Source organism: Panthera onca, chromosome X (genome assembly GCF_046562875.1).
Source record: "Panthera onca isolate mPanOnc1 chromosome X, mPanOnc1 haplotype 2, whole genome shotgun sequence".
In the NCBI taxonomy this organism is placed as follows: Eukaryota; Metazoa; Chordata; class Mammalia; order Carnivora; family Felidae; genus Panthera; species Panthera onca.
Window position 1 is genome coordinate 114,063,299 of NC_138357.1, and position 24,609 is coordinate 114,087,907.

The 24,609-nt window shown below is 43.3% G+C and overlaps 1 protein-coding gene across 11 annotated transcripts in view; it reads left to right on the top strand.

The window, feature by feature from the left end:
- The window catches only part of SH3KBP1 (SH3 domain containing kinase binding protein 1), a 332,387-nt gene that overhangs the window by 234,487 nt on the left and 73,291 nt on the right, over nt 1–24,609 (top strand). For all 11 annotated transcript variants that reach the window (XM_081793831.1, XM_081793833.1, XM_081793830.1 and 8 more), the window contains one exon: nt 10,650–10,744. In XM_081793831.1, the coding sequence (XP_081649957.1) occupies nt 10,650–10,744 (95 nt within the window). The remainder of the gene's footprint in view (nt 1–10,649; nt 10,745–24,609) is intronic.

The window sequence follows — 24,609 nt, forward strand, 5'->3', positions numbered from 1 at the left end:
TTTTATTCTTTATCTATATGAGTCTTCACAGTCCAGTGTGTCTTTTACGTGCACGGCACAGCTCAACTTGGAGCAGCCACAAACCAAGTGCTCAATAGCTACGTGTGCCTAGTGGCCACAGTATTGGACATGGCTGTTTGAGAGGAATTCTCGGATCTAAGATGGGCTTTCTGGGCCTGGGTATTAACACAGATCCGAATACTCAGCTCCTTCAAGCATGTGGGAGGATCTAGGCTCTAGCCCAAACCTTGTTCCGTCCTATAAGTATCTATTAATTATGTCCATCCACCTGGCTCTCTGGAAGCATCACGGTGGGGGGATGGTTTTTTTTTTTAATTAACATTTATTCATTATTGAAAGATAGAGACAGAGCATGAGCAGGGGAGGGACAGAGAGAGGGGGAGACACAGAATCCAAAGCAGGCTCCAGGCTCTGAGCTGTCAGCACAGAGCCCGACGTGGTGCTCGAACTCACAAACCGTGAGATCATGACCTGAGCCGAAGTCAGACACCCAACTGAGCCACCCAGGCACCCCAGGATGGGTTGTTAACAAAGAGTGTTGTTAACAGAGGCTGGGTGGTGTGTTTTCGCCCAAAGTCGGAGGTGTGCATTCTAGGACCAGCTTGTTATTCGCTAGCCGTGTGACCTTGGATGAATAATTTTATTTCTCTGCCTTGCTCTTCATTGTCTGCATTGTCTGTGAAGTCCGAGGGTTGCTCTAGAGACAACCCCTGTGGTCTCTCCCAGCATCTTCATCCTCTGATGCGGTTCCAAAAGCTCAACGATTCAGAGTAAAACATTTCTGCATTCAAAGAACTGAGCAGCCAGAGGGGAGAGACAAAAAGAAGATGGGGACAGTTTAGTGGGAACGTGAGAGGTCATCGGGTATAGGTGTAAGTATACCTGTAAGTGTGCAGGAGGTCAGAAGGAGAATTCTCAGTGTCAGTGAAGGCTTGAAGGATGTTTATTGACAGATGTTTTTCATGGGCCAAAGAAAGAATTTCTGCAGCTAATTTCCCCTACCTGCTTTCTGGCTTTCACTGTAAAGGGCACGTTCTTCCAGGATCTCCACGAGGCACCTAAGTCCACCAAAAAGCCCCTTGCATCGCTTTCAGATTGTGATGTGACTCCTGTGTTCCCTGAGCTTGAGAGTGGGGTGGCCCTCCTTTCTGGTCAGTGGACAGATCTATAACAAAAACCGCCCAGCAGTAGAGAGGAGAGAAGCCCCTTCCTCACATCTCTGTCCTCGGCAGGCTAACATACAAGCTCCCGTGAGGATTAAGAGTTATGATGATTCAAAAAATGTTCATGTGGATTGGTATTTTCTGGGGGAAAGTGAAACTCAGCTGATTAGGATTTATTTAAACAACTAACATCACCTCCTCTCCCCCCAGTAAAGCTTTCATGATATTGAAACTCATCTGAAATGCATGCTGGGGAACAGATTGCCAGGACTTTCATAACAAGAGAGACACTGTCTAAATATTCATAAATGAAGTACCCTGAGATTCCTCCAGCTCACCACATCTGGAATTTCCCTCTTTCTTACTACAGTTGATACAGATTTGTAGCCTTGGTGGGACAGAAAAAGTAACCCAGAGAAATGGGCTATTTCGCATCTTTCTGAACAAAGAATTAAAGTCTTAGAGATTCAGAGCACCAGTTGAGCAGGAGGGTTAGGAAAAAGAATGATCCTTGACAAAATTTGGACAAAGGCAGGTGAGGCTTCTGAATAAATGATGACAGTGGGGCAAAAGCTAAACTTGCCCTGCCTAACCTCTCCTCACTCCATCCCTGGACGCTTGTACCACCTTCCTGGTAGCTTTGTTCATTGACTCACTTCCTGGGAGTTGTCCCCTGTGATGGTGACACATGGTGGCTTGTGGCTACCGTGGGTCCCTTGAGGCAGAGCCTGTGTCTTTCTATTCGATAGCCCCATTATATAGCCCAGAAGAGTGTCATAGACTCACTGGGCACGTGACAAGTGGTAGTTGAGCAAATGGAGACTTATAAATGACTTAAAATTTAAACAGGTTCTGTACTGGACAGAGTCTTGTGAAAGTGGCATAGTAGCCATGAGTCCTCTTTCTGAAGTTCACAGTCACTAGCTGGAAAATGACACATTTGATCACCTAAGACCCCTGAACTTACTTTGGGTTTCTAGGGATTAGTAGTGGTTGCCAGTGTTCCGTGGGGCTTGACAGACCCTTCATTCTTTCCAGTCCCTGCTCTAGACCGTTCAGCCCAACAGCACCAAGATAAACCCTTGCCTGACAAAGGTTTATTGGTTCATCGCACTGAGGACACTTGGTAGGAGAACCCGTGCGGCCCCATCACACCAGACAAAAGAAAAGAGAGTGGTTACCAGTTCGGAGGAAGGGGGAATGCAGTGAAATGTAAATGAAGCAGTGTTTTGACAGGTTGCAAGCAACGCAGGGCTGTTAAGGGGTCAGCATCAGGAGTGGACTGCGAGGTGCACCCAGGTCCTATTTCTTTGGGAACCACCGAGTTAAGATAAGTGTGCAGTGCTGTGTTCAGAACTCTTTACGCGAGGCTCTGCACTTGCGTGGGGGATCGCGGCTGCTTTTCTGTGTCACAGTGACTTTCGTTCCTTCGGTCAAGAGTGGAATGTTTCATTCTGACTGATATGATATAGAAAAAGCAAAGTTTCTGGTTGTCTGTGCTTTGAGAGGACAGGCTTTCTCTGGGAGTAAGAAAGCAGTGGTCCTCAGAGAAGGGGTTGTTAGGACCCTTTCCAGCTGCAGCATGTGCTTGGGAGAGATACTATTTCCTGTTGGCTTTGCAGCTGGCTGTGGGACCGCAGCCTGATGGATGGCTAGGCAGCTTCTTACTTTCCATGTCTGAGCTAGTTTTTTGCTTTCTCACCACATGTTTAAGTAGCAGAAAAAGGGGTCGATTCCCTTATGTTGGTTTTTTTCCCGGCCTCACCTGGGAGCTCTTTTATGCTACCTTTCCAGGGAAGGCGTTTTTGCTCACTTGTATCCCCAAAACTCATATTTGGGCGCATCCAGTTTGAAACAAGTTTCCTACTCTGCGCTTTGGTGCCTCGCACACTCGATGTGCCTTAGAGTCCCCAGGCTCGGTGTCTCAGGATTTCCTCAAGTGCTTCCAACACAGACCTTGCTGTCCCGATTCAGAGTGGGGGTCTCCCTGTGAGGGTGCCCGGCCTGCCCATGCTGCTGAACACCCAGATTTGGGTACAGCCCTCTTGGAGGATAAAAGCTAACTCCTTTTGTGTTATCCTTGTGGATCTCCTTTCTCCCAAAGACTCGGAGCTTGTCATCTGAGCAGGAGAAAGTGTCGTTGGAGGGGCCGTGATGTGCGCTGTACTAGGGAACAGAAAGGCTTTGCTCGTCAGGTTATTTTCCTTTTTTTTTTTTTTTAAATCTTCCTTTTACAGCAAGAGATTAAAAAGTGTCATAATTCACAATAGTGAAATAATTTGAAAGTCAAATTCCCAGCAGCATCCAGGACTAGAGGCGGTCATTGTGATCTGGGGTTGCTGTCCCCTTTTTCGTGGAGGCCGGCATTGGGCTGGAGTTCACAACATAGTGACGTACGCCTTAGGTTTTGTCTCCCCCCGTCTGAATTTAAGTGTAGATCAGGGTTTTCCCACCTTGGCACTATGAACATTTGGACCAGGTCTCCCTTTGTTGTGAGGCCGGTTCTGTGCCCAGTATTGGATGGTTACCATCTCTAGCCTCCATTACCTCCTTACCACCCCTCCTGCTGCAGCGGCCACAAATGTCTCCAGGCAATGCTGTGTCCCCTGGGGAGCAAACCGGCCCTATCTGTGAACGGCTGGTGCAGACTGTAGTAAGCTCTACGAGGGCACTGCTGCCTCTCTGCTGCTAGGTACACAGTGGGCACTTAGTTAACATTTACTGACCAAATGACAAGCGTAGTATTCATTCCGGCCCTCCTCACTAGCCCCAGCTCCTCAGACTGACTCAGGACTGGATGTCCCCTCTACATCTGTGATCTGGCACGCCCAGCTGTGGCACCACCACCACACTGGCCCTCCCTCCAGGTCCCCACCATTGTTTCGCTTTTGGCTAGCATTGAATATTTGCTAATACCCATGGCTGGATCAGCGGATCTCACGGCGCGGTCCCTGGCCCAGCAGCATCGGCATCACCTGGGAACCTGTCAGGGATGAAGATCCCCGGGCCTTGCGCAGCCCTGGAGAATCAGGAACCTCGGGGCTTCTGTTTTCACAAGTCTTGCATCTGGCGCCGATGCCCCCTCGTGTGTGAGAACCACTGATGTAGACTGTTCCTTGAGCTTCCCTATTGATGAGAATCACCAGGGTGCTTGTGGGTTGCTCGTCCAACCTCAGACCTGTTGACGGGGACCCCCAGAGAAGGGAATCTGGGAAGGCATAGAAGGAGCGGGTGCCCCACCTGTCACAGGAATGGTTGGGGAAAACTCTCCCCCACCCCTGCCAACTCCTACTCCTCCGGTCAAAGTCCTCAAACATTGTACAGAGCCCGGTGCCATTTTACCCCTCCAAGAAGGGAGCCTAAATCCTTCCTTTGGGAAATGATTCCCCATTCATGATACTCTGGTGCTTTAACCTGAAGACATCAGTCTTACCTTTCCCTCACTGTTGCCTCGTCAAGAACTCTGTTTACGTGCCTCATTTCCTCTTCTTGGTTATAAGCTCCTTGAGAACCAGGTACCAGTCTCACTTAACTTAGTCTCTTTCCCCCCAGAATGTAACAGAAGTCCATACCCTTATTGCATTTCCAAAATACAAAAAGCTAGAAAACTAAAAGGTTTTATTACTTTGGGGTGATATAAACCTTGTCCTGGACTAATAGGCATTTATGTATAGTCTTTATCCTACTTGGGGTGACAAATCATGCATTTGCTGCAGAATTTTAATGTATTTGATGGTTGGGTACAGCCCCAGACCCCAGCTGAGGATGTTATCTGTTGTGTGGTATGTGTAATAAATTTCTTTTCCAAAAACCTGAAAAATTCCATCCTCGGGGCTTTTGGATAAGTGATTATGAACCAGTAGTGCATCAGATATTTGTCACTTTAATGAAAGAACCTTAGATTTTGATGTTGGTGAAAGTAGACAACCCTGGGCTCGATACTTTTGTTCTGGAATCCCAAAGGACAACAGTTATAAGGGTTACCTGGTACTTTCTACCACTGTTGGAAGTTCTAGAAGGCTTTCTACCAGACTCTGTGACACATGGGGTTTTAATCTACGTGACCTAAAATGGAGTCCAGAGAATCATCCTGGATTTAATGTTATTTCCTTGGTGTGTGTGTGTGTGTGTGTGTGTGTGTGTGTGTGTGTGTGTGTTATGTACTGCTTGCTGATATGTTTATTCTGTTTGTTCTGCTTTGATTTGTTTTTTAAGCTGAGGGCATTTTTTAAGTTGGTTTGTTTTTTATATGAGTAGATTATAAAATCATCTGAAGGGAGTCATGGGCTGTGTGCATGTGAGTTCAATTTCTTAAACAGTCTGTTTTTAATCTTATATAAACTTCTAGAAGTTTAGAGATTGAAATATAATGTGGTTTTTTTTGGTGAGGGAGATGTGAATCATGACTGGACTTCTTGGGGAGTTTTAATAGAACAAGTTCCTTAAAATTGGAATGCCAGTCAATAATTACTGTAAGGGATGTTGATTTGGTGTCAGGGTCCTCGAACCTTTTGTACGCGACATTTTCTCTGCACCTTTGAATGTGTCTTTTTTTCCTACTTTTGGAAATAGGAAATCACTGTTTGTTTTTTTTTTTTTTTTTTTTTTTTTTTTTTTTTTTTTTAATCAGATTCTTCAAGGACTCTAAGACAAAAGGGCTTAAGGGGTACCTGTCTGGCTCATTCAGAGGAGCATGCAACTCTTGCTTTCAGGGTTGTGAGATTGGGCCCCACACTGGGTGCAGAGATTACTTAAAAATAAATACATAAACATTTTTAAAAAGACAGAAAGCTAAAGAATTGACTTAGGACTTCAGTCTTAGGCTAATTCATTAGCTTTTAAAAAATCTTTCCAAAAAATAGAGACAAATTCATCTCAATCACTGGATAAGTTGTGCCTTTATTTTTTTTATGTGCATGTGTGCATTCATTTCTACCTGATCTTGGACTAATTAAATCCATCTAATTGATGAATAGATGGAAAATGCCTGCCCCCCAAATTAATTTCATTCCCTTCCTCTTCATCTCTGTCTGCTACTCATTTAAAATTTGTAATCTTCCCACGTCCAAAAAGGATTTGGAATTATATTTTTCTTTCAAGATATATCAAATGCCTCCTCCTTTGTAAACTCCCTCCTGAATGTAATCCTGCCTTCCTCTGCATCACCCCAGCTGTATCCCGTCAGAGTGAGTCTACGCTTATTCACACATTTGTGAATTTGTCATCCTTTACCCTTGCCTTTCCCCAGGCATCAATTTGTCACTTCCTTGCGAGGGTGGGATGGCTGGTTGGACTGACTTGCATGTCACAGGCCCAAGAACTGACAATGTCTCTTTCCTGGTAGTGCCTCAATAAGTGTTTGAATTAAAGTAGAGAACATCTTCATTCCATATGATGTAAAATTAAAATCATAGTCTCAGTTAATCCATTCTTTTTGCTTATACATTTATTTATATCTTAAAACCATTGGTGTATCCAAACTAGCAGCATGTTTTTATTTTCCAGTACTGCTGAATTAGGGCCCAAATGCCTCAGTAGTAAAAACAAATTCTTCTTTTCAAATATATCATAATAATTTAAAATGTGAGGCTGTGGTGGCCTTGTTTGATCAGGGGTCTTCGGAGCTACAGTGCCTGTGACGAGAGCCGTGACGTGTCAGAGTGGGCTAGAACTCAGGCCTGGTCCAGTGTGATTTTTTGGAGCCTCCAGAACTTTACTGAGATTATTTTGGGGACCTGGGTGGAAGATGGGCGAGCCCCACTCTCTAATTTAACCAGAGAAACCTTGGTTTTAGTTGTTGTATATTGCAATTTTAGAATAAGTTGAAATTTGCTTAGAGTGTTCGACTGAAGTTAACCAGATCCTCCTCCCGTCCCTCCTCGGCCAGCCTCTCCTTTTACATCTAAGGACACTGATGTCCAGAGCTATTGCACGGTTGCCTCAGATTTTGTGCTGAGGACAGCCCAGCCAAGATTGAACCTAGTCTTGACTGTCCTGACTCCTGGCCCATAACCCTCACCTCCTGTTTAACTGTCTCTCAAAATTTCCTCCACTTTGTGGGTATCACTAGGGGGTCAAGCAGCATTGAGTGGGAGCTGTGTCTGGTTGTAGGGATATAAAAAAGGGCAAGTGTGATATTGAAGCCTGCTTCATAGCCAGTGGTAGTTGACAGTAGCTACTGGCACCTGTATCTCCTACTTTTAGCTAAATTGGTGTTTTCCAGATAATTCTATATCCAGTGCCTCACATACAAAACAGTATACTTGGTGGAAATGTTTTAAAGCTAGGTTATGTTGGAGCTCCTGGGTAGCTCAGTTGGTTGAGTGTCCAGCTTCAGCTCAGGTCATGATCTCACGGTTTGTGAGTTCGAGTCCCACATTGAGCTTACTGCTGTCAGTCTGCCAGCGCAAGGCCCACTTTGGATCCTCTGTCCCCTTCTCTCTCTGCCCTTCCCCCTCTTTGTGCTCGCCCTCGCTCTGTCTCTCTCTCTGTCTCTCAAAATAAATAAAACATTAAAAAATAAAACTGGGTTATGTTGATTGTCGTACAACTATATACATTTATTAAAACTATTCAAACCATACAATTAAAATGGGTGAATTCTATGGCATAAAAATTATATGTCATTAAAGATGTTAAAAAAGAAAGGCAGGGGGATACCTGCCCTCCTTAAATATTAGGGAAACTGGGTGGAAAGCAAAATGGCTCCATGAAACATTTTAAAGGCATGCTAGTACTTTCTTATAAATATTTCTTCCTTATGTTGGTTATAAGTCAATTCCACAGTCATTTATTGACCCCCTCCTATGGGTCAGGTCCTGAGGTAGATGAAGGGAAGAGATTGGGGGGTAGAAAGTAACACAGAGGCATAGGAAGAGGCAGATGATAGCCAAGTGTTTCAGAGGAGGTAACTGGAAGTGTCCTCTTTCTTCCACCAAGTTCCTTCATGTCCGGGTGCCTTCTGCTTTGAGTGATAAATACCTATGCAGCCACAAAGTAGTGGTAACCAATACAGTTTTATGGAGTTTGGTAATGAGCTATCCAGACAGGCCCCCTGAAGTTGGCTAATTCGACAGACATCTCAACAGTGTCAAGACTCAGACCCCCCTCCTCTGTGATTTTCTTGGCTTTCCTCTCATGGTTGAAATATGACTGCAATAGTGCCAAACGTTGTGCTGTCTTCCAACAAGGATGTCAGTGTTAAAAGCCAAAAGGCAGAGGCAACTATTTTCCTCTCCACTCTTTTTTTTTTTAATCAGGGAGCAAAATCTAACAGCCTCCCACCTCCCAGTAGAACTCCTCTAGCACTTCATTGGCCAAAAGTAGATCACATGCTCACCCCTAAACGAATCACTGACAAAGGGGAACGAGAGCAACATTTGCCTAGACATAGCTTACTCATCCCTAAGGCTGTGGGTGGTTCCCCATTTCCTAATGTAATACCTGAAGGCAGCAAGATTATATGAACTGGGAAGGGGATGGGGAATGGGAACTGTGAACCAATGTCTACCACACAGTTAATTAACTTTTTTTTGATGGAAAAGAATAGAAACAATGCTTGTTCTTTTTTCTTTGTTGACCATGAGTGTCTTATCTTTTTTGTAAGATATTTCCATGATTTCGATCTAATGAATTATTCTTCAAGCTGGGACTCTGCAGGCAGTTCTAAAGTAGTGCTGTATTTGTTTCAGTATTGTAAGTTTTGAGGTTGGATAGTCATATTTCACTAGCACAGTCAGTAGGAAAATTGGCAAAGAGCTGTCATTATCCAATTTAAAGATGCTTAACTTTTTCCCTCCTTTTAGAATATTTGGCCAATTCAGAATTTGGGAGGTTTGCTATTACTAATTAAAGAAAGATGGAATGTTGGTAACTATGTGGACCTAGGAATCTTTAGGCAGAGTAGTATTGATGGGATCTAGAACGAGTGCCCCTCAGCACGGCTTAATGAACAAGACACATCGGGGGCCCAGAGTAACGAAGACAGATGGTTTCCCATGCTAGAACAGGGGATGTAACTGATATATTCTGTCCATTGGACAGAAAGCAAAAACATTTGCACAGAAAGTGAGTCCCTCTCTCCCTCTTTCCCTCTCTCCCTCCCTCCCTCTCTCTGCTCTGTTCTCCTGTCATGTCAGAAACAACCCTAGACCACGGCGTGTCCGTATTACAGATTTTTTCTTGCCTTTATTTCATACATCACTCTCTTTGATTGATATGACATTAACCATAATAAAACCCCCACATTTCAGTCATATAAATCGTACTAGGGACAATATAATTGATATTTGTGTATATAGCTTTAGGTTATGATCTGTCTGCACGAACTGGCCTGATCCTTAGAAAATATCTAAGGTCATTCAAAGCCATTAGGATTGTTGACTTTGCTGCAGAATAATAAATGCCTGTCCCAGTAGATAGTAATTCTCTTGAATTTTTCTTTCTACCTTCTGTCCTAAGTCATTGAACCCAGCTTTCCAAGTCTTAATTTCCTGGCTACCTGACAAATGTTTTTGCTCTCTTCTAAGCTGGTGCTTTTGTGTAAATAGAGATAATTTAACATCAGATAGACTTTCTCTTTTTCTAAGTTTGTTTATTTATTTATTTATGTGATCTGTGCATCCACTGTGGGGCTCGAATCAAGAGCCACACACTCTTCTGACTGAGCCAGCCAGATGCCCCTAACATCGGATGGACTTTCAAAAGTATATAATTGAGGACATATTTGAACTGATTTTCGGTGGCCTTAGTGTTTTTCTCTCTTTTGTGAGGGCTGGTACATATCCTTGCTGATGAACAGCCACACCTAAGTAGGCAGGTTCCCACAGAGACTCCATGGGACATATTTGAACAAGTTTGCCCCCCCCCCATCACCGACATACACATACGTATAAGGAACATTTAGTCGGTATTCGTTGGCTATTTGTGATTGACACATATTCACGTACAAATATCTTTCTCTGGGAATATATCATAATGCAGTCTTTTTTATTGTTTGGAGTACTGTGTCTGCTTCGTAACATACACAGATACCCTGTTTCCGACTTAGTGATGTGTGGACAAAGGCTCTTAGGGCGGAATTTAAGCTTTTTGTTCTTTTAGATTACGTTTGCTTATGCATGCACCCAAAGAGTATATAAAATGGCATATAAACTAAAGAGTATATAAAATAGATACCTGAGAACGAAGAAACTTTTCTGCTTTTCTGCCTGAGAGACACAAAACAGTGCCTTTTTGTGACATTACATGATTTGTGAGGGGAGCAAATGAAGAGAAAAAATAATCGTGAGCCCCAAATGAGCAATCTTAGGCAGTTTCCTGAGGGTGACCCTTTCTTTATGCAGTCGTTACATCCTGTCTGTTAAGTGTGCTTTTCTCTGAAGTTACTGTGAGAGAGGGCATCTTTTCCTGGACCAGCTCATTAGATAAAGCATTTTAAAGATTGTGTTTTTTTTCTTCTTACAGCCAAGGATTACTGCAAAGTAATATTTCCATATGAGGCCCAGAATGACGATGAATTGACAATCAAAGAAGGAGATATAGTCACTCTCATCAATAAGGTAAACAAAAGTTTCCTCCTGCCTTTCAAACCGTGAACCGCTTTGAGGTGTTGACTGGACGGTACAAGATGTTGGTTTAGCCCTTGAAACACTTGATTTTCCTTTTGTCCTCTCCTGGGGGAGAATCTTGCCTCTTTCCTCTTGATCAGGCTACGCCCAATATATCCAGGTGAATGAATGAACTTGAAAATCCAATAGATTCTGTTTGTCTTGGAGCCAGCTGCAGTTTTGCATGGCCCTGCAGAAAACTCCATCCCAGAAGGCCTAACCCAGAAGGCCGCCTGCTTGGCTGGAGAGCCCGCCCTCTGCAGCAGCCCCAGCTGCAAAGCTGTGTCATGCCTCTCAGGCAGAAAACGCTTAGAGAATGTTTGCTGTTCACATCAAAGACAGGTAGCATGCCTGAGAGAATTTTGCTTGTCTTGTTTGGGCTAAGAAGGTTGTATGATTTCATTACCATTACAGGCAGAGCCCTGTAAACATACAGAGACCTGTAAAATCTGTGTGAATTGATGCAGCTTAACAGGGCCTGAACCGTGTACTATTTATGCTCTCATGCAATGGTACTCACCCAGTAGGTTGTTGAAAGATGTATTATTTAAATGATTCCTAGAATATACAGCCTTTTGTCTGAGATAATAGGGTTCTCATGATGGTTGAGTGCAGCGAAAAGCTGAGCCATGTTTAAGATGTGTTGGGTGCTTCATTCTTGGTTCCGGGTGAGTGGCAGGGAATGTGTGGCGCTGTTGGTACAAGCATGACTTGGGGATCCTAATGGCTGCCTGCGCTCATGCAGGGCTAGAATGCTATTGGCAGGGTGCAGAGTGCAGGGAAAGGTGAGAGAGAGCAGGGGTTAGGGTGGGGGAGCTAGGCCCCGGGTCTTGCTCCTGTGGCCGTTACTGAGAGGGAGGGGCTCCCAGTGTCGCCAGCCCACCCCCCCGCCGCCCCCACGTGTGTCCATAAAGTGATGGGTACGATTTACCTTTTATAGTCCAGGACGGTTACCTTTAAGAAATGGCTGTAGAAGTTGTGTGTTTTAAGAGCCGGAACCAAAAGATACCAGGGCACTAATGACCCCAGAGGCTAAGCAGCTCACCAAAGATCAAAGTATTGTAGGGAGAACGCTGGCCTCTTTCATATGACAGTGGAATGGAAGACACTGCTAAGACTGCTTTTCTGGAATAGTAGACGATCCCCAGCTCTACTGATGGGCCAGGAATGTGCTCATTGCTTTATCTGTAAACTGTTCTCCCTGCATTTGTTTTAGCGTATCTCTGTAAGTGTTTTACATGGCAGGAGGGTAAAACACTGCCCTTCTTGCTCTTTCTGCCAAGGAGGCGGAAGCGGTTCTCTTTCCTTACCACCCTTCCCCTCGTCCTTAAGTGGTGCCTCCTTCGGCCTGTGTCTGCATGGTGCGTTTCCTATTTTGAACAACACCCTTAATCAAATACTTGGAATAAAGAAGTTGTTAAATAGGCATAAAGCACAATACAGATACTTTGCTAATTAGCACAGATCCTTGGTTTTAATCCTACAGGGAAAGGGATAGATTACTTTCCCCTGTGACTATAAAGCAACCCGAGAGTCGAATAACCCATTCTTTGCAAAGCAGGGGTGCATGTTACTGTTTTTTTCTTTTTCTTTGGAGGGGGAAGCCTCTTTTTAACTGAGAACCAGATGTATCAATAATATTTAATAAGGTTTGGAGAAAAGAAAAAAACTACCATGGATGGTCTCTTATCTGAATACATCTGTTTCTACCTCAATATATTATATTCCCGTCCTTGTCATTTGATTACATATGATGAGAACACATTCATCTTGATGGTTTTGTTCCTACCAGCTCGAGATCCAGTGTGATAAGAGGAATTGAATTTTTCTAAAGAGCTTAGTCAGAAAGGGACCCTCTCCTGGTTCCGTCCTCCATCCGCACGGCAGGGAGAAGGGCATGGGCGGATGTGGAAGGCTGCTGTCGGGAGTGTCCGGGAGCTGTACCACACTTCCTCACTTTCCTATCCTCATGCCTGTAGAAGCAGTTTAGAGACTGAAGCAGCTTATAGATGCTTGCGAAACGTGACCTTGTTATCCTTGCCATACACTCAGTCCCTTGACCTGGCTTATACCCTGCTCCTGCTCCTCAGGCCCAGGGTGCTGTGTCATTCTGACACTTCCTCCCCCTCGCTCGGCCCTGCCCCCACTCTCGAGCCCAGCAGCGCCGGAGCCTGGGGATTCTGCCTTCCTGTGTTCCTGCCACTTCCTGTCCGTGGGGCAGCCAGGCCCACGCTGGAGTCCACACCTCTCCGGGCCGGCTGAGCAGAGAGCCTCACCTCCTCCCTCTCCCAGCACCCTCCACAGCACCTGCTCTGGAGGAGAACCCCAGGGTGGCCACCCCAGGCCCCTCTATTTATCATCCTGTAATGGTGCTTTGCTCATGTGACCCCTTTGCTCCAATGAAAGTCTTTAGCAACTTTCTTCACCTTTGTTGTCAAATCCAGCTTGATTCTCCTTGCACTCATTTGCCCAGGCGCTCTGGTCTTAATCTGGCTTTTTGGCCTTGGGCCACATCACCGTTCTACAACAAGCTCTCCTGAGATGGCCCTGTCTTACTCATGTACCCTCCCTAACCTGACCCAGACCATGTTCCTGCCCCCCGGGATGCCCTCTGCCTACCCACTTAGCTGCTTTTTCAATAGCTAATAATACAGCCAGTCTTAACTCATGCTGTGTCATGTACCTACCTGGGCCCATTTTTCGCTTGTAACTTAAAAATGTCCCCTGTGTATTATCAATTTTGTTTTTATTATTTTTTCAAATTACTTTTTTTAATGTCTACTTATTTATTTTTGAGAGAGAGGGAGAGAGAGAAAAAGAGGGAGGGAAGCAGGGAGGGGGCATAAGCAGCGGAGGGGCAGAGAGAGAGGGAGACATAGATTCTGAAGCAGGGCCAGGCTCCAAGCTGTCAGCACAGAGCCCGATGTGGGGCTCGAACCCAAACCGTGAGATCATTTATGACCTGAGCCGAAGTCGGACACTTAACCGACTGAACCACCCAGGTGCCCCCTGCTTTTATTATTGTTTTTTATGGTCCGCGAAATCAGGTCTCTTGATATCCTGTCCTTGTGCAGATTTTGACTTTTATTCCCATGAAGTATCTGCCAGCCTTGACCTAGCGTTCCAGTTGTTTGGAAGTATGTTAAAATGACAAGTGCCATGTAGATTACCAGCTCTGAGAAACCAGGGTTTGAATTCCAGCAATGCCATTCACGGCTATATGTCTTTGGGCGTGTCACTTAATCCCTCTGAGCCTCAGTTTCCTCAGCCAGAAAGCGGACCTCACAGGGCTGCCGTGAGGATTTGCTAAGGTGCTGTGTATACATGATTTGTTGCTTCACCTTTGGTTGCTCTTTCTCTGACCTCGGACGTGGGAAGAAGGGCTCTCGTGACTGGGCCCAGTTTGCTGCTGGAAGAGGAACACCTTGATATGAGGTGGGTAGCAGTGGTGGAAAATCTGCCCGAAAATAGCTCAGAATTCACAATGGGTGAGATTTCAGCAAGAATTTTGAGAAAAAAAAATACGTCCTAAGTATTTTGCTTGCTGAAAAGTGGAGAAAATGGATCTGTGTCTGTCAAACCCTGCTGACATTACAGAAAACTCTTAATTTTCCTCTGAGTTAAAGGATCACCTAGAAATTTGTTTAGATGAGTATGTGCCATGGACATTATAAAGAGAAGAGCTTCACTATGATTTGTTTAATGTGTATTTTGATATGCTTCCTTTTTGTACATATGAGTTGAGAGGAAAGACCTGAATTGTTGTTCTCTAAATTCAACTGCTTTTGCTGTTAGAGGTTCTCAGTGTACCCCAAATTCCACCGGTATTTTTCTTTGAGAGTCGGCTGAGGTGGTTTCCTTTTGCCCTGCTTTTCTGTGCTGTGGCAGGAGTCACAGGGCGGGCGTTGCCCTCATTTTTAGCCCTCGATTGTCATTTCGTGCAGCTTTCTAGAAAATGAGTCAGACACCCTTAGTGGGTGCCTGTGAGCCCTCCATGATTCCTGAAATAATATGCAAAGACCTGAACTATTTGTGTGTGTCCCTGGAAACTAGGATGAAATGTGGCAACCCAAATGGTTTGTTTTTTAGTTTATTTATAAAGAATTCTTATGGATTTAGGAACATTTCCACTTGCACAGAACACACCTGTGTTTAGCTTTTATTTCCAGTCACTCAAAAATAGCTCCTTCATCTGTGTTCCTGCCGCCCCCATCCCTGCCTTCGTGATTTGTGCTCAGAGCATGGTTGAAAGGGTTCAGAAGCCTCTGGGTCTGGTTTCCAACCAGGGAGCTCCTTGGAGAAAGGCTGACAGCAGCCCGGTACAGGCGAGGCCAGGCTTCAGCAGTGATGGTGGCCGCCATCGAAATGGCGCTCCTCGCCCTGGCCGCTGTCACATGGGGGAGAGGGAGCCCGACTGTGGAGAGGGCCGATGTTCCCGCCGTTGGCCTTCCTTGCCCACTGTCTCCTGGCCTCGGCCCCCCTAACTTGGAAGGAAGGGCTTCCCATGTGACCCCTTTGTAAATAAGGAACTCTATGTATTTCTTATTAAAAAGCTCCCCTGAGTGACCATGTCTTTGACCCCCTAATAAAGCAGACACAACCGCCTCCCCACCACCGCCGTTTCTTCATAGGCATAAGCCTATTTGGTAACGTGAAGGTGAACATTAAGGAAGATAATATTACTGATAAAAATCATGTGGCAGTGGAGATGGAGGGAAGGGGAGAAGCAATGTAAACCAGTATTGACATACGGGAAAAGAAACTGATAGATGCACCCTAAAGAAAGAGAGAAGCCAAAAGATTAGATAAAGGTAGAAATATAAAGTAGCTACTATAGAAAAAATACAGGGGGAGTTTCACCTTCTCCTCAGAGTATGTCAGACCAGGGACCCTTCAATATTTGGAACTTGACCTGCTGTGAAGGCGGAGTTAGGACTGAATACTAACTAACCCGGCCTCCTTCATCTCTACCTTCCTCCTTTCTAGACAGCTCTTGACCACCTAACTTAATAACAGGCCAATTTACACGCGCCAGCATGATTTCCCAGTGTAGGATGCTTCCGGGTGGCTGGCACCAAGAGCCCAGGGCCCCTCGTCGCCATTCCTTTCCCTCATGGCAGTCCTGGAAGTTAGGTGGGACCGCGGGTGTCCTGTGCACGTTGCAAAGGAGGAACCGAGGCCCAGAGCGTGGAGGTGGTCCTCCCAAGGGTCCCCACGTGGCAGAGCCGGGGCATGGTTGTGCTGCCTGGGCTGTCCGTGGGGCTGTCGGACGCTTGTGGAAGGCGGGGTTGTCACTTCCACTGGTGACTTGTCTTTTCACCGAGTCACACTCTGTTTCTGGCTATCTAGGGCAAGTGCCTATCAAATTTTCTTTCTAATTTAATGAAATCATCATTATTTAATCAGGAAAGTGATATTACCATGCCATTGCCCCCACCCACTTGCATTTTGGTGCCCATGATTGTGATCGCTTAGGTTCAGGACCATCCATGCCTTTATGATTCCATTGTCACCTCTCCGGAAATGAAAGATAATCAGTGCAGAGGAAATGATGACCTCGGCTCAGGGCTAATGTTGTTCTTTTTGTGCCTGAAGCCCTCTTCTCCCCCATCCTCCTTCTGCTTTCTGCCCATGTCCAGCATATTTTACCTTCCTCTTTTCTTCTGGGCCTGGGTACCACTTAGTTTTCTGTTTGCTTTTAGTATGAAAAAAGAGAGAGAGAAAGAGCGAGAGAGAGGGAGAGGGAGAGGGGGAGAGAGAGAGACAGAGAAAGGGAAAGACAGGAGTCTTGAGCTTCTTAAGTCATTCTGTGATTATAAGTTCTTTTGTTTGTTCTAATGTGTATTTTCCCTTCCTGCTTCCTCTGATTAATTCATTAATTGAAACATTTATTCACGAGAAGAATGTTTTCACACTTCCTTGCTTCCGGCCCCACAGGAAGTAAGGATGTTTCCTCAAAGAGAAGTGGCTGTAGGAATCTCAAGAAGGGTTCTCAGCTTGGCTTAAGTAAGTCCATCAGCTAAATAGATTGCTGGCCTTGACCCTTTCTCTCTGCACTGCCGAAGCTTTTAGCAGAGCTAAGCGTTAGGATTAAATGTGGTTTCAAGGGTGAGGAGTAAATTAGCACGTGTCACCCTGAAAATGATGACACGCTGACAGACCCATTAGAAGGACATGCTTTATGAGTGAACGAAGAAGTTAAGCACAGGTCTGGGATCATCTGGGTTTACATACATTTGAAGAATGTCAGTGTTTAGCAAATAAGTCATTTATGTCATGGGATGTGTTTTGTTGTTGTTGTTGTTTGTTTTTTTTGTTTTGTTTTGTTTTTTTGCAGTATGGCCTGTCTTGTTAGACTGCATATGTCCTTAGTCACAATATATCGTCTCCTCAGAGCATTAGAAATCCCAAGGAATACATACAGTTGACTGCTGTTTTGCTTCCTCTGTAACATAACCAGGACACGGGGACCGTTGAGAAGAATCCTGATACCATAAGTGCATTTGATCAAAACTCTTCCTCCCTGAGCTTGTTTATTATCATAAACACAGCGTTAAATTAGATGAGGCTGGCGAACATAGGACTTGAGGTGGTAGAAAATCTCTCTTTAGTTTACCAGTAGATAGTCAACACAATAATAACACTCCAAAATTTTGCTGGCCATGATTGCAGATTTTCCATAGATGAGTTCTTCGCAGTTGATGAGAATCTCCAGCCGTGTATGCGTCCACAAGTTATGTGAAACTGTTGAAAGGGACCCTAGTGTTCATTCGGCGTCATGATCATCTCTGTCCAGAGAGCTGTGCTTCAGTGGCAGGGCCTTAGTAATCCGTGCAACACCATCTTGGATACTTTTCTCCTACAACACCCAGAAAAACCTACAGGTGTCTTAAGGAATTAGAGAAACTCTTTCTATTTCTAACCTTTCTGTTGGCATTACCCTGACAAGGCTTTTGTGAGAATCAGAGGAGATGTTGTGGCTGAAAAGGCTTTAGAAATCTAAAAGTTGAATTATAGTTACGGCTCTGATAAGTTATTATGGGAAGAAGAAAAACAAATTCCCAGTGACTGGAAGTTTCCTTAATATATTGAACTGTCCTGAAATTTAGTTCAGTACTTTCCCTGAAATTCCCCTTTATTATTTCTTTTTTGACTTTTCTTAGGATAAAAGTAATTTATTCTAGTTGTATAGCCTCCGTCTTATTAAAGTATCTCAAAGATCTTTGCATTCACATTTGCATTTTATTAAAATAGGCTTTTCTGAGATGGAAAGTGGCATGGGATGCACTTTTAAATAATACTTTAAAATCATGTAAATACTTTCTCTTGAGGAAAAATGAGAAAAAAACAGATAAATAGATAAATACAAAGAAAAGTCAAAATCACCTGTGACCTCACCACCTTCGGATACCTCTCAGTATTTGAGCGATGTCCTTCCAGATGTTCTACACAGAGACACGCACACATTATAGTTCAAAATAAAAATAAGATCGTATCATACACACTATTTTGTAAGCCTCTTTTTAAAAAATATATCATGCCTGTCTTTGGCAGCATGGCTAAATGGTTCCTTAGCATCCTAATATATGAAGTGCCACAGTTCTCTTTTATATTTAGCTTGTTTCTGGGTTTTCCTTATTTTAGACCATGTTGAGTGCAGTCATCGCTCTGTAAATTCTTGTGCACGTAATTAGTGCTGCCACTTTCTACTACTTGTGTAACCTTGGGAAGGTTGCGCGATCTGTGTGCCTCAGTTTTCACATCTGTGAAATGGGGGTGATGACAGTACCCACCTCCTGGTGTCGCAAAGATGAACTGAGTTTAAGTAGGTAAAGCACTTAGAATGCCTCACTTAGAGGAAGTGATCTATCAATGTTAACTGTTGTTATTATTTCCTGATGATAACTCGCTAAGTGTAATGCTGCCTCAGTTCCTTTTAAAGCTATTTAAGTGATGTTATGAAAGATTGTGCCAATTAGTCTCCCCACAGGAGTGTGTGAGAATATGTTTTCCTATCCTTGTCATCCCTGGATATTATCATTCTTTTTAATCTCTGCTAATCTGATCGGAGTGTGCATTTTTTAAAATGATTACTCAAGTTAAAAATTTTATGTGTCATTTTCGAATTGATTTTTATAAAAACACCTTACACACATGACATTAACCTGTCATCTTTCACATTTACAAGTGTTTTTTCTTCATTTATGACTCCTGGGGCTATTTAAGAAAAACATCATTAAAAATAAATATCTTTTGGACTTAAATTTTTTCCATTTTATGGTTAACTATATAGTGCAGTACAATTCATCCTTTTAAGAACAGTTTTACTTAAGGCCTTTATATTTTTGCCCTAGTTGGAAAGAGTAGCTGGCTATTAAATGCCTTCCTTTTCTGCCTTCCTCAGGGCTTTCAGAGGTTCTATTTAAAGCTTCTCTCCTTACAAGCATTTTTTTTTTACAGTGGCATTCAGAGAGGCCCTGAGGTTCTGCATGGATATATATATATATATATATATATATATATATATATATATATGGATCCTCATATTCTAGATCAGAGCTTGGCCAACTTTTTCTGTAAAGGGCCAGAGAGTAAATATTTTAGGCTTTATGGTCTCTGTCGCAGCTATGCAAAAGCGGTCAGAGAACTAAATGAATGGATGTGGCTGAGTTCCAATAAAACTTTATTTTTGGACACTCAGATTTGAATTTTGTGTAATTTTCACATTCCTTGAAATGTTCTTCTTTTGGTTTTTTTAAACCATTTAAAAATGTTTCGACTGTTCTTAGTGGAATGAACAGAAATAGGTAGCAGGCCAGATTTGGCCCATGGGCTGTAGTTTGCTGCCCCCTGAGATAGAATGTCTAGAAACAGACCCCCAAAATACAGCAATTAATTTTCAGCAAAGGAGCAAGGAAACTTTGACAAAGAAAGGATAATCTTTTTCAGAAATGGTATTGGCACAATTGGTAATCCATAAGCAAAACAAAAACAAAAATACCCTGACCTAGACCTAATACATACATTAACTCAAAATGGACCGTAGATCTACATGTAAAACAAAAAGCAGAAAATGTTGTTTATGAAAACATAGGAGAAAGAGTTGTTAGACACGACACCAAAAGCACAGTCCCTGAAAGAAAACACTGCCAAATTGGATTTTGGCAAAATTAAAAACCTTGGCTCTGCAAAGATACCCTTAAGAGAATGTTGTTTGGTCTTTTGTTCTTACAAGACCATCGGAGCCCCAATATTTAGTAAATAACTTCCTGATACGTGATTGCATGAATTTCAAGGACCTTGGTTTTGTTCTCGGTCTTCCCGAGAATATCCTTTGTAATACAAGACCATAAATCTCCTGTATCGGAGCTTTTCCCCCAAGGTGGCAAACAGATGTAGCCCCACTCTACCTACCAGGCAGGCCTGGACTCAGCTGAGCAGCCCGAGGGCCTGGATCCGACTGGGAATTGTGTTTTTCATTCCCTGCCCAAGGTCTGTAAGCTAAATTTGCTGCGTGTAGAGAAAAACATCACCAAACGAATTTTTATGCCAAGGAATAAGTTTTCCTAATAGAAAAACTGAAATGTAGATTTGTCTGGTGAAGAATAGAAATAGAAGGTAGGAATTTATGAATTTACCAATAGCTGCTGCAGCTGGCTTGGCCGATCTTGACGTTCATAATGATTATGGCTATGTCTTTCACCTCATATTCCTTCCTGGTCCTTATCTGTAAAATGAAGGCACTCCCCAACCCTCATCCCTAACAGCTTTCTTTGTTTCTCTTGGAGGTGGTGCAGGAGCTCAGAAAATCTCTTAAAGCATAATGAAAGATGCTTTATAAATGCCACTCTTTGTCAAAGAAGCAAAATGATTTTTATTATATCTGCTCCCCTTTTAATGGAAGAAAAGCATGTGTTGGGATGCAGAATATACGGTTTTCTAAACACAAATGCACATGAGAGCTCAGCTGTAGGATGCACATCCTTGAGAGGTAAACGTATTCTTAGCCATGTGCTTCGGATGAGCCGAAGGTCCCATTAGAAACCGTTTTCACAATTGAGCCTTAAGTGTTCATCTCAATGTAAATGACTTAACAAGTAGAAAAGGGGAAATTTCTATGAAAAAAATACTGATGTATAACTTTGCATACTTGATTATGTTTAAATGGACCAAAGAAATGTGAAAGTGCTTCCTTAATGAGTTGTGTTTTGTGTGTAATTGTTCACGTGCCTTCATATGTTAATGGTTCCTATGGCGCATAAAGCCCGATCATGAGTACACAGGAAAGGTCCTCTCTTGCAAATATCTCCTTTTCACATGATGACTGTTTTTTTAAATAGATTTATGGGGGTAGAGGGTCTTTCACTCTGATACTAGAAAAAAGACTAAAAGCCTAAATATTTCCTGAAACTTGAGGTTATATAACCTAAAAATAAAATAATGAAATCAGTAAGCTATTCCTGTGTATTTGTTGTGGGCAAGCGATACGGCCGCGCCCCGGGACTCCAGGACTTGCGCAGTATGAATGGTGATCCTGGAGCTGGACTGTTAGGGAATTATCTGTTGGGTGCTGTTCTCTGAAGAGGCTCCAGAGAGAAGCATCTTTTTCTAAGAGGGAAACAGGCTGTGAGTAACCAGGCCTGTGGGGCTTCTGCTCTGGCTTGTCTCCTATAAAATCCCTTCGGGCTTTCCTCCTGCCTGCCTGCCTGCCTGCCTGCCTCTCATAATGTCTGTGGAAGTTCTGTTCTCTTTCTGGGGACTGAGATTTGATTTCAGCTTTTTGCGCAGTTCTTGCTGACATCCAGATTCAAGGGTTACTTCTGTAGCATTTCCTAACCCATGTGCTATGAGTGGGTTATAGGAGTATAGGGTAGTGATCCCCTCAGCTCTCCGGGTGGATGGAAAGGGCCTTAGGTAGCCGGAACCCCCTTCTGGGTCGTTGGCCTTTAACATTTGGCCTCCAGCAGTATGCCATCAAAATATTATCATTTTATATGCGTGCCATTATCTGGAAAAGGTTGGGGGACACTGACCTACTGCCTATATTTCACTTTTGCATATAATGATGTTTAACACCGACTCTACTTTTCCTTAGGGAATATTCCACCTTCCTGTTAGCGAAAGGTGTCTATGACTAGCAGAGGAGACTCCAGGGTAATTAAAAACTCTTGTATGTCTTTTCATTTCAGAAATTCTTTCTCTAGGACTTCTTTTGGGAATTAGACCTTGAAATAGCTCAGACTTTTAAAGATAGAGCTTAAAGTTCGATTAAATCTAGAATCAAATAAATTCTAATTAAAGAAACAGCCTTTTTAAGTGAGTATACAACTTCTGGTTGTAGCCATGATGGAATCAAAGGTGTTAGCCTTACCCTCCTGCCATAGACAACGTTAAAATTGGACAAAATACATGAACCCACTGTTTTTAGGCATTGGGTAATACAAAGCATGGAGATGTAATCCTTGAGAGAAGTGTTCCACATCAACCCCGGGGGCGCTTTCTAAATTGCAGCATAGGGCACTGGAGCCCCAACAGAAAGCAGAGGACTCATCAGATAGAGGAAACAGAGATTATAATTCAGGGCTGCCCAGGTGACTGGACTTCTCAGGGCAGGCAATTGCAGAGGAGTGAGCTGTGCAAAGAAAGAGCTCCAGAAGGTTTTGCCAAATGCTAAAGTGTGCATCACTAGGGCAAGATCCCACCAGGCCCGGAAGAAAATCAGCACGGGGGAGTGGGTGGGCTGTGAGCTGAGTGAACATCCCAGAAGTCACCAGTGATGAGACGTGTTAGAATTCTGGCCAAGCAGGGTAGAAAAACTGTGCTGAACATACCTGGCATCTAATTGAGAACCCAGGAGAGGCAGCCACAGGAACAGCCCCTCCCTAACCCACCCTAACAAAGCCTAAAACCAAGCTTTGATGGATCAAGCTGATCTGCACGTAACTTGCACACCGTAACAAAAACTCAACACGGTTACAAGGAAGGCCTCAAAACCCAGTCTCAACGACGTAGTTTGCACAGTTGTTGAGAGCATACAGTCACAAATTACTGTACATATGAAGAAGCAAGAAAATGTGAGGTACGATGTGGGTGGCTTACAGAAGACATGGGGCATTTCTGAGTAGTTTTCAGGCATCTACACATGCTTCGATTCATATTGGCATGGCCAAGTGGAGGCTTGGTTACTGCTCTTTGTGTGTTCCTCATTCGATTTTTTATTACCAGTTATATATTATGTGAAATGAAAGAATCAGAAGTTAGTATTGCAAAGCCTATAAGTTATTGCCCAATAAAAAGTCAGGATTTTTTACAAGTTAGATGAACTCTTTGAGGTCATGAGTTCCCAGTGTCGCAAAACAGTGAATGACTCCCTAAGCCTTGACGATCCTAGGATGTTGGCTTTTGTAATGGGACATTTTCCTTTTTTTTTTCTTTAATTCTTTCATCAGTGTTTTATAGTTTTCATACTACGGGTCTTTTAACTCCTTGGTTATGTTTATTCCAAAGTATTATATTATTTTTGGTGTAACTGTGAGTGGAATTGCTTTTCTTAATTTCTCTTCGCTGGGGCGCCTGGGTGGCTCAGTCGGGTAGGTGTCCAATTCTTGATTTCGGCTCAGGTCATGATCTCACAGTTGGTGGAATCAAGCCCCGCATCAGGCTCCACACTGATAGCACAGAGCCTGCTTGGGATCGTCTTTCTCCGTCTGTCTCTCTCTGCCCCTCCGCTGCTCATGCATGTACACGGATGCACATGTACACACGCCCCCCCCCCCATAAACATTTAAAAAAATTCTCTTTCTGTTACTTCGTTGTTAGTGTAACGAAATGCAAAAGATTTCTGTGTATTAATTTTGTATCCTGTGACTTTACTGAATTCATTTATCACCTCTCATAGTTTTTTGGTGGAATCTTTAGGATTTTCTATATATAGTATCATGTCATCTGTAAATAGTGAAATTTTACAGCTTCCTTACCAATTTGGTTGCCTTTTTTTTCTTTTTGTTGTCTGGTTGCTGTGGCTAGAACTTCCAGTACTGTGTTGAATTATAGTGGTGAGAGTGGACATTCTTGTCTTGGTCCTGCCTTTAGGGGAAAGGCTTTCAGTTCCTCCCCCACTGAGGATGATGTTAACTGTGGGTTTTTCATATAAGGTCTTTATTATGTTGAAGTATATTCCCTCTAGACCTACTCTCTAAAACTTGAGAGTTTTTATTATGAGTGGATGTTGTACTTTGTGAAATGCTTTTTCTGTGTCTGTTGAGAGGATTGTATGGTTTTTATCCTTTCTCTTGTTAATGTGATATATCACATTGATTTGTGAATATCAAACCCCTGGGGCAACCCGGGAATAAGTCTCACTTGATTGTGGTGAAGGATTTTTTTTTAATGTATTGTTGGATTTCGTTTGCTAATATTTTGTTAGGGACTTTTGCATGTGTATTCATCAGAGATATTGGACCTGTAGTTCTCTCTCTCTCTCTCTCTCTCTCTGTCTCTCTCTCTCTCTCTCTCTTTTGTAGTGTCTTTCTCTGGTTTTAATGTGAGGGTAATGCTGGCCTCATAGAATGAATTTGAAAGGTTTCCTTCCTCCTCTGTTTTTTGGGATAGTTTGAGAAGAATAGGTATTAACTCTTCTCTGAGTGTTAGGTAGAATTCCCCTGAGGAGCCATCTGGTCCTGACTTTTGTTTTGGGAGAATTTTTTGATTACTGATTCCGTTCATTGTTGGTAATCAGTCTGTTGAGATTTTCTATTTCTTCCCGACTCGGTGTTGGAAGGTTTTATGTTTCTAGGAATTTGTCCATTTCCTCTAGG